General features: G+C 49.3%; 1 protein-coding gene across 4 annotated transcripts in view; it reads right to left on the bottom strand.

The window, feature by feature from the left end:
• Positions 1-8837, bottom strand: part of Psd2 (pleckstrin and Sec7 domain containing 2) — a 51119-nt gene that overhangs the window by 4016 nt on the left and 38266 nt on the right. For 3 of the 4 annotated variants that reach the window (XM_087592879.1, NM_001107395.1, XM_087592880.1), the window contains 7 exon segments: positions 7730-7819; positions 5858-5901; positions 4731-4921; positions 4497-4567; positions 3993-4150; positions 3072-3216; positions 69-212 (listed from right to left, as the gene is read on the bottom strand). In XM_087592879.1, coding sequence (XP_087449005.1) covers positions 69-212; positions 3072-3216; positions 3993-4150; positions 4497-4567; positions 4731-4921; positions 5858-5901; positions 7730-7819 — 843 coding nt within the window. 4 annotated transcript variants of the gene reach the window in all.

The raw sequence follows: 8837 nt of genomic DNA, 5'->3' as shown, positions 1-8837 counted from the left end.
GAGGGTGGGAGCTGGCCTTCTCCTCAAGCCCAAGCTCTGATCTCTGCCACCTGACTCCCAATTCCTACCTCAAACGTGAGATAGTGTTCCTTCAGCCGATATTCCTCCGCTTCCTTTGACTTGAGGCCTCTCTCCAGTGGGTGACACCTGTGCTCAGCCAGCTCTGCAGTCACCTGCCTCAACTTATTCTCATGGGACCGCAGCTGCTCCTCCTGCAGAGACAAGCCCAGGTCTGTGAGGTCTGACACTTCGGGATCAACAGGCATGGATCCCCATCCACACTGGAAGCTGCTTCACCAAAGAGAAACCGATGCTGACTGGGGTCCTCAAATTCAAAGGTTCAGAGCTAGGCTCAGACACAAATGCTCCTTCCACTCTCCTCTTTCCTCCCCTTTCTCACAGGAACATCAGCTAGCAGGCTCTGTCAACAAGACAGCTTTCCATTTGCACGTGAGTGTACACACTGCAGAACAGACACCTCCACCACAACCCCTCGCATAAAATCCCACGTAAGCACCAAAGCATGCTGGGACAAGGGTTAGCCTGGCTCCACTTATCCCAAGCTCTGCACAGCACATACATCTTCTCACCATCCTCTGAGACCTTGTCACTGACAGGCCAGTGCACACGTGTGCGCATGTGCACATCACACACACACACACACACACACACACACACACACACACACAGCACAGTGAGGAGGCCCCTTTGAGCGATCTGCACACGTGGATGTGTGGATACCTTGTGGTGCAGGCATACAGGTGTGCATATGTACATGTGTGTATTTGTGTGATATGTATGTGTATATAGTGTCTGTGTTCACACACACACACACATACACACACACACACACACACACACACACACAGCTTCTCCACACAGACCCTGAATGCCCTGAAGCTCTGTGGAGAGACAGAGGTCTTAATAGGAAAGGGACCAATGGCTGAAAGGAAGTTTGAAGCTTGCCAGCTTTAGGCTCTGGTCCATTGCTTATCCTTTCTTGTCTAAAATACTCTGAAAATCTGTGACATTAGTGAGATGGGGTTTTCATAGGGAAATAACTAAAGCATTTAAAGATTTAAGAGAGAGAGAGAGGTAAAGTCATCTAAGAGGAGGGATCCTCAATTAGGAAAATGCTTCCACAGCCCAGTGGTGGCACATGCCTCTAATCCCAGCACTTGGGAGGCAGAAGCAGATGGATGTCTGTGAGTTCAAGATTGCCCTGGTCTACGGAGTGAGTTCCAGGACAGAGCCAGGGCTACACAGAGAAACCCTGTCTAAAAAAAAAAAAAAGGAGGAGGAAGAAGAGGAGGAGAGGAAGGAAGGAAGATGGAAGGAAGGAAGGAAGGGAGAAAGAAACAAAGAAACAAAGAAACAAAGAAACAAAGAAAGCAAGCGAGCTAGCTTCCATAAGATCAGGTTGTTGTCAAGCCTGTAAAGTATTTTCTTAATTAGTGACTAATGTTGGTGGGATCAAGCCTATTGTGGATGGTGCCAATCCTGGGTTCTATAGAAAGCAAGCTGAGCAAGCCATGAGGATCAAGCCACTAAGCAGCACCCCTTCATGGCCTCTGGTTCCTGCCCTGCATGAGCTCCTGCCCTCACTGCTTTTGACTACAAATGGTTATATGGAACTGTGAGTAAAATAAACCTTCTCCTCCCCAGGTTGCTTTTGGTCATGGTGATTTATTACGACAATTAAACAACCCTGACTAAGACAAACATCAACATGGGACAGTTTATAAAAAGTAAAAAACAGGAACTGGAGAGATGGCTTGGTGGTTAAGAGCACTGACTGCTCCCCCAGAGGTCCTGAGTTCAAATCCCAGCAACCACATGGTGGCTCACAGCTGTCTGTGACTCCAGTTCCAGGTGATTTGACACCCTCATACAAAACACATACAAAACTCCAATGCACATAAAATATAACAATAATAAAAATAAATGTTTTTTAAAAACTAAAAGTAGAGGTCGCAGAGGTGGCTCGGTGAACAAAGTGCTTGTGAACAAGCGTGAATTAGACCCCTGCACTCACATAAAGAGGAGAGAACAGACTGCACAGAGCTGTCCTCCGACATCCACATATGCTCTACCATGTGTGCTCCACCCCAGCACACCATACGCACACAAAATAACAAATTTTAAAATGAAACTACCACATGCTCCGACTGTACCAGTCCTGGGAACACACCCACAGGAATCCAAGTCAGCCGACCACAGCCATACCTGCACACCTATGTTTCCTGCAGCAACGTTCACAACAGCCAAGTGATAGAATCAGCCTGAGTGTCGAGCATCAGATAAAGGGATACAGGAAGTATGGTGGATATGCACAGTGAAGTTTTGTTCTTCCGTACAGAATGAAACTGTGTGGGCTGAAGAGAAAGCTCATCAGGTAAGAGCACTTACTGCTCTTCCAGGGGAACCAGGTCCAGTGTGGATCCCAGCAACCATACCAGCTGGCTCACACCTGCCTGTTACTCAGAGAATCTGACGCCCTCTTCTGGCCTCTGTGGGCACCTGCACCTATGTGTGCATATGAACTTATGCAAGGAACGCACACATATACATAGATTTTGAAAAATAAAAATGATGAACCTATGTCATGTACAAGGTTGTTGATAGAACTACAGATCATATTAAGCAGAATGTGATATATACTATACACACATGCACAAATACACACAGGCACCCACATGCACACCCACATACATGCACACACATATGCAAAATAAATAAATCTTTAAACAATCCAATAGAGCACTGGGTAAAGGGCCAGCCAAGTTTCACCTGCCCCTATGACACATACAGTCTCTCAAATTCATGCCACAGACCCGCAATCACACCCATACAGCCACTGGCAGGGATGGGGACCCGTGTCACCCATCACACCACTGACAGGCTTCTGTGTGCTGTGCATGTGGGGATCTCCATCTTCCCACCTGTGAGTGGGGGTGGGTGGTAGAATGAAGGAGAATCTCTCTCCTTCCCTGGTGTCCCTCAGCCCAGTGCTACATGACCCAGAGAAAGGGCTGAGCCGAGGCTGGCAGCCTGGCCCCAGGAGCTTGTACCTGGCAGAAGCGAGTGGTACAGGAGGGCAGGAGGGGTCGACAAAACTTCTTCATGGAGCTGACGGCTGCTGGGAAGGCAGGTGCTGAGAAGATGGCAGCTACTAGGTTGATCCTCAGGATCCAGGACAGCATCTCTTCCTTGCTCCTGGGGACAAAAGGGGACATAAAGGGCTCCATTTCTCGTGATAGGACCGCCAGCCTTCTCCCGACCTGGTTCCCAGTACTCAGCATGAAGTGTGGCAGAGAAGGCACTAATACCTAAGACAAGGACAGGAAGGAGAAAGAAGGGTGGGGACGGGCAGGAGGGTGAATGAGCCTGGTCAGAACTAGATATGGAACTCCCGTCTGGACTCCCATGAAATAAACCTGCTCCAGCCTGGACTGGTGTTCCCAGAGCCTGTGAACTCCAGGATCAGCTGCAGAAGCAATCCCCTGACCACTGGGCCCTTAGCTTTCACAAACTGCTCTCCTGACATGTGAATACCCCCATCTCTAGTCACAGAGGGAGGGGTGCAGCAGAGTAGAAGGCCTTACAGGTCAAAGGTATAAGGAGTCTGTCCCCCTTAACCTCTGTCAAGGGTGGATCCCAGCCTATCAGCCTGACCTGCAGGGCTTCAGAGTGCACCTGCAGTCGCTGCAGGCTTATCAGATCCAGTCAGGTACTGAGTCTGTGGCCTAAGATGTGGGCAGTAAGGTGGTATCTTTACCCTGCTTCCAGGTGATGGGGAAGGCTATACTGAAAGCCACCGCTCTGTAAGACCCAAAGCAGCCATTGATCTGTGGCAAACAGACACACCAAGTCTGTGGCTGCTGTGCACAGGACGCTGAGGTTTCTATCCTGAGACCAGGGGGTGGAGCTTGTGGGGCTGATGCTGCAGGCTGGGAGTCTGGGTACCAACTCAGGGCTCTGCTCCTACTTACGGTGCCTGGAAGAGGAAGACCCTCCAGTCGGCTGTCTTCAGCTTGAGCACGTTGGACTTCTTACTGTAGTCAGAAGCCCTGGTGGCCAGAGCGTGATGCACACGGATGGCGTTCTTCAGGTCCCCCTCGGACAGAGCCTTGTCAGGCCTGTATTCATCCTGAGTGGCGTATGCTATGTCACTCTGGGCTGTAGCTCATTGCCTCACACAGCCCATTGTCTCTTCCCTCCCTCCATCCTCTGTATAACCTCTACCCTCCCACAACACACAATCACTTCAGATGCCCTCCCCTCACATCCCAGTCTGGTCCCATAATGCTGCAAGACATAATCCGTTTGGCGTTTCAGAGTCTCTTGCCCCAAACCCTCAAAGCTCCTGAGAAAGTCCAGGTAAGACTCTCAATAGAAGAAAGCCCTAGCTCTTTTCTAGGTCCAGTCCTGGCCAGGCAGGGGCTGGATGAGACTGAGTGGGCCCTTTCCACATAAGGGTTCTAAAGCACCCTCACCTTCTGCAGGTACAAGATGGTCCCTTTGAGCACCGCGTAGAATTTCTTCCAGCCACGCCTCCCTCGGGGAGCTGAGGAGGGCACAGGCAGTGTGGCTGCAAGCTTCTGCTTCAGTAACTCCTACCCTTCCATTCCCTGGACATCCACTAGTATGTGTCCCCAAAGGAGTGGCCAAGGGTGGGTCCCTCCTACACCAGCATCCCTCCCAGGCCCCTTCCCCAGCCAAACACCCACTCCTCTTGCCGTCCATGTCAGCATGAGTCTTCCGGGTCAGCACACCATGCTTGTAGGTGGTGGCACTGAGGGCCTGTGGGACATCCAGGAATGGATTGCCACCGTCCAAGATCCGAGTCACCTTCTTTGTGCCTGTCCCAAACTTGTCATCCACCAGCTCAGACAGGGATTTTCTCAGCTCATCCTCATCACTAGGAAGGTACCAAGCCTGAATCACCTCCAATAAGGCCTTGCCCACCCCCACCCCTTGCCATAGCCTTTCCCACCCCTCCGGCATCAAAGTTGGAGACAAAAGATTATAAAATACAGTTCCAGGGCTCCGATCCAGCCTCTTCCCCTTCAGTTCTGAACTTTGATATCTGATCTTTGATTCAGAGTCTCCAAGCTAACTTTCACCTTTAACACAGAGTTGGAGACTTCCTTGTCTTCGAGTTTCCCTCCCCAGACTTCCTTAACCTCTCCAGCCCTTTGTAGACTGAACCTGTTGCACAGACTGTGCCAACATAGAACAGTAAGCAAAGCCCTGAAGTCCAGGCCCACCTTCAGAGCCCTGGTAGAAGAATGCCAGCTCTTTCCAGCACAGTTACCGTTCCAGAGCTGTGGACCTCTACACATCCTCAAAGGCACAACCTTCCCTAGAGAGCTTGGTCATGGGGCTCAGCCCCCAACCACCCAGAGCCTCTCCCAACCTCACCAACCAGTAATATCGCCAACCCTCTTTGCAAATGGCTGTGCAAGCCCTCACAGGTGAAGAAGTTAGGGCATTTGCCCCCTCCCATTGCCAAAAGCAGACACTTCCCAAAACATCTTCACACTGCTAGCACTGTGGGGACCTGTGCTTCGTGCCCTACTTTCCAAAAAGGAAAAGCCACTATTGATTGGCAATATCCTCAGTGCAGAAAACCACCAACACTCTCAGAACTAAACTCATGGTTGAATCCATTCTATAGCAATATAAACATTACACTCTTGTAATCAAGCCAGAAAATGAACCCATAAGGATCTTGGCCATCTGGGTAGGGGCTGTCAGGGGCCTGGGCTAGAATAAATCAGCACCATGGAGAGTGGTCTGCATGCCCCGTCACTCTCTCTCCTGGTAAGCAGCCTCATACCCTTGATCTACTCACATGGCCCATTCCAGCTTTTCATTCTTGATGGAGTTGTAAAGCGTCTGAATCAAGGAAGAGAAAGGGGAGAAGGAGAAAGGGAGTTCAGGTGGAGAGTCAGAGAAAACCCCATATCTCTCCAGTAATGTGACTGTGGTGAGGGAGTATCTTTGAAATTAAATGGGTAAAGTGGGTGCTTCATTCGTATTTGCTTGGTGTCCTGTGATGCATAAATGAGTGGGTAGGTAGATGTATTGGATGGATGATCTTTAGTTATGCGGTCATTACTGTCTGTCTAGCCAGGAGGTTGTAAGCTTCCCAAGGTCAATAATGTCTAACTTGCTCACCAATGAGTTCAATATGAAGTCTATAATGACACAGGACGGGTGGATGGATGGGAAGTTGGGAAGTAAATGGATAGGTGTCAGAATGGAGATGTGGTTGGTGTATGAAAGACTGTTTGGAGGGCTGGAACATAGCTCATTTGGTAGAGTGCTTATGTAGTATGTATGAAGCTGGGATTTAATCCTCGGGACCATATAAAACCAGCATGATGTCACCTGGAATCCTGGCCCCTGGAGGCATGGGGATCAGAAACTCAGGGTTATCTTAAGCTACATAGTGAGCTGAGGGCCATCCTTAGCTACATGAGAGCTTGTGCGGGAGGGGTAAGTGGGTAGGTACATGGGTAGGTAAGTGGTTATGTGGCTGGGTGGATGGGTGTATCCATGCACACGGAAATGTGTGGGTGGATAGAGAAGTAGATGAAGGATGATGAGAAATGGATGGATAGGTAATGATTTGATAGTTTTGGTTTGGTTTTGGTTTGGTTTTGGTTTTGTGCCCTGGCTATCCTGGAACTCTCTCTATAGACCAGTCGGCTTCAAACTCAGAGATCTACCTCCTCTGTCTTCCAAGTGCTGGGATTAAAGGTGTGGGCCACCATGCCCAGCTTGAGCTAAAAGATATGTTCTCAACAGGTACTTCTTGATGGGGAAGAAGATAATTGAACAAAAAGGGAGGAGGAGACAATGTTCTCCTTTAATTTCTGTAACAGGAACATAATCATATATATCTTCCTTTAGATTTACCATTCAACTCCTCTCCTGGCACCATAAGACTACTAAAAGACTATCTAAAAATTAACTCGTCATCTATAAATACCCCCAAAATAAATCTGTTCTTTTTTATTTATACAAGACCAAAGCCTCACCTTGGGAAGCCTCAAAGGAAAACTAATTTCTTTCATTGCTAGTGATGCAGGGATGAGTGGCTTTCCCTATGGGTGATGGTGGTGGAGGTGGTGGTGGTGGTGGAGGTGGTGGTGGTAGTGGTGATGGTGGTGATGGTGGTGATGGTGGAGGATGTGATGGTGGTGGAGGTGATGGTGATGGTGGTGGTGGTGGTGGAGGTGGTGGTGGAGGTGGTGGTGGTGGTGATGGTGGTGATGGTGATGGTGGTGATGGTGGAGGAGGTCGTGGTGGTGGTAATGGTGGTGGTGGTGGTGGAAGTGATGGTGGTGGTGGAGGTGGTGGTGGTGGTGATGGTGGTGGTGGTGGTGGTGGTGGTGGTGGTGGTGGTGGTGGTGGTGGAGGTGATGGTAGAGATACTCATGGGTGGCAGCCATAACAATTGGTGATAGTGATGGTTATCATTTTGTGATATTACGGTTATTACTAGAAATGGTGGTAATTGAAGTACTAAAATCAGAGTGCTCAGAGCCTCACCATCTATCTTTCTTGGAGAATACACAACAGTCAGGTGAGGAATTAGGCAGTCTCCAACTCTGTCCCAAAGTTATGGATCTAGAATGTCACGATTTAGTGGGGCAAGATTTCACTCCATTTATGCTGAGCAGGACAAGGGAGTATGAGAACCCTTGGCAGATAATACCTTCAAAAGGTCTTTGGCAAAGTCTTGTCCATCATTCAGCTGGTCCAAGTTGGCAATGAATTGCTGGCAGGACATCTTCTTGCCAATGTTCTGTCATGGAGAAATGGTTCTGCCTGAGAGTAGGGAAGAAGGCTGGTGTGGTCCACACACCCTGCCCTGCCCTGCCCTGCCCTGCCCTGCCATGCCCTGCCATGCCCTGCCATGCCCTGCCATGCCCTGCCTTGCCCTGCTCTGACAGGATGAGGCAGTACTGAAGGCAGTTATAAAATTCCTCATCTCCAGAATTTTTAAAACTTTTCTTTGCATTCTAAATTCTATTTGATCCACAAACAACATGAAAGACTCTCTTCAAACTCAGTGCAGGAGCCAAGTTGAGTGAAGCACTGTGGTAGCTGAGTGGGCCGGGCACCTGCTCTGCTCCGGGCATTGACCTCCACCTGTGTTATCATATCTCCTTGCCACAAGGTGAGAAGCTTGAAGGGTGAGAGGGGAAGTGATGTGTGAAGGAAGAGGAGGGGCCCAGTGTGTCTGACATCAGAGCCCATGTTCTCACCCGCTCTTGTGACCCCCAAGGTCACTGAGCACCAGGACTTAAACCCAGGCCTCTTGGCTCCTGAGCAGAAACTCTGTGTGTTCTCCCAGTCTCCTCACCCTCTCGCCTGCACACAGTGGGACAGGAAGACCTCCCAGAGGTAGGTCAAGTGAGGGAGAGTTTGATCCAACTTATGAGACCAACAATCGATCACCGCCAGCACACACATGTGCTCTGTATTGAGCTGGGTTGACACAGAAGAACCTGCTTGGGTTCTTTTTGATACAAACAAAAAGCTGGGGAGGGGTGGATGTACCCCAAAATTCTGTCTGGTTAACTACTCACTAGTTGATGAGCTCAAGCACCACAAGCCCACCATCTGGCATTTACTCTTCCAGAGTCTCCTTGGAGGAGCCTCACTGGAGGAGGCCCTGGCTGACACTTTGCCAATGGGTGGTTTTGTGAGTGGGTTTGCTAAAATAAGGCAATGTTTTCTCATATTTATTTATTTAAGCATCCTGTGACATGGGAATATGTATTTCCTGAAATAAACAAAAGAATATTAGCATCCAGCAA

This window comes from Rattus norvegicus, chromosome 18 (assembly GCF_021556685.1).
Source record: "Rattus norvegicus strain SHRSP/BbbUtx chromosome 18, alternate assembly SHRSP_T2T, whole genome shotgun sequence".
NCBI lineage: Eukaryota > Metazoa > Chordata > Mammalia > Rodentia > Muridae > Rattus > Rattus norvegicus.
Note: the sequence above shows the minus strand (reverse complement) of the source record. Positions and strands in the feature narration are given on the sequence as shown.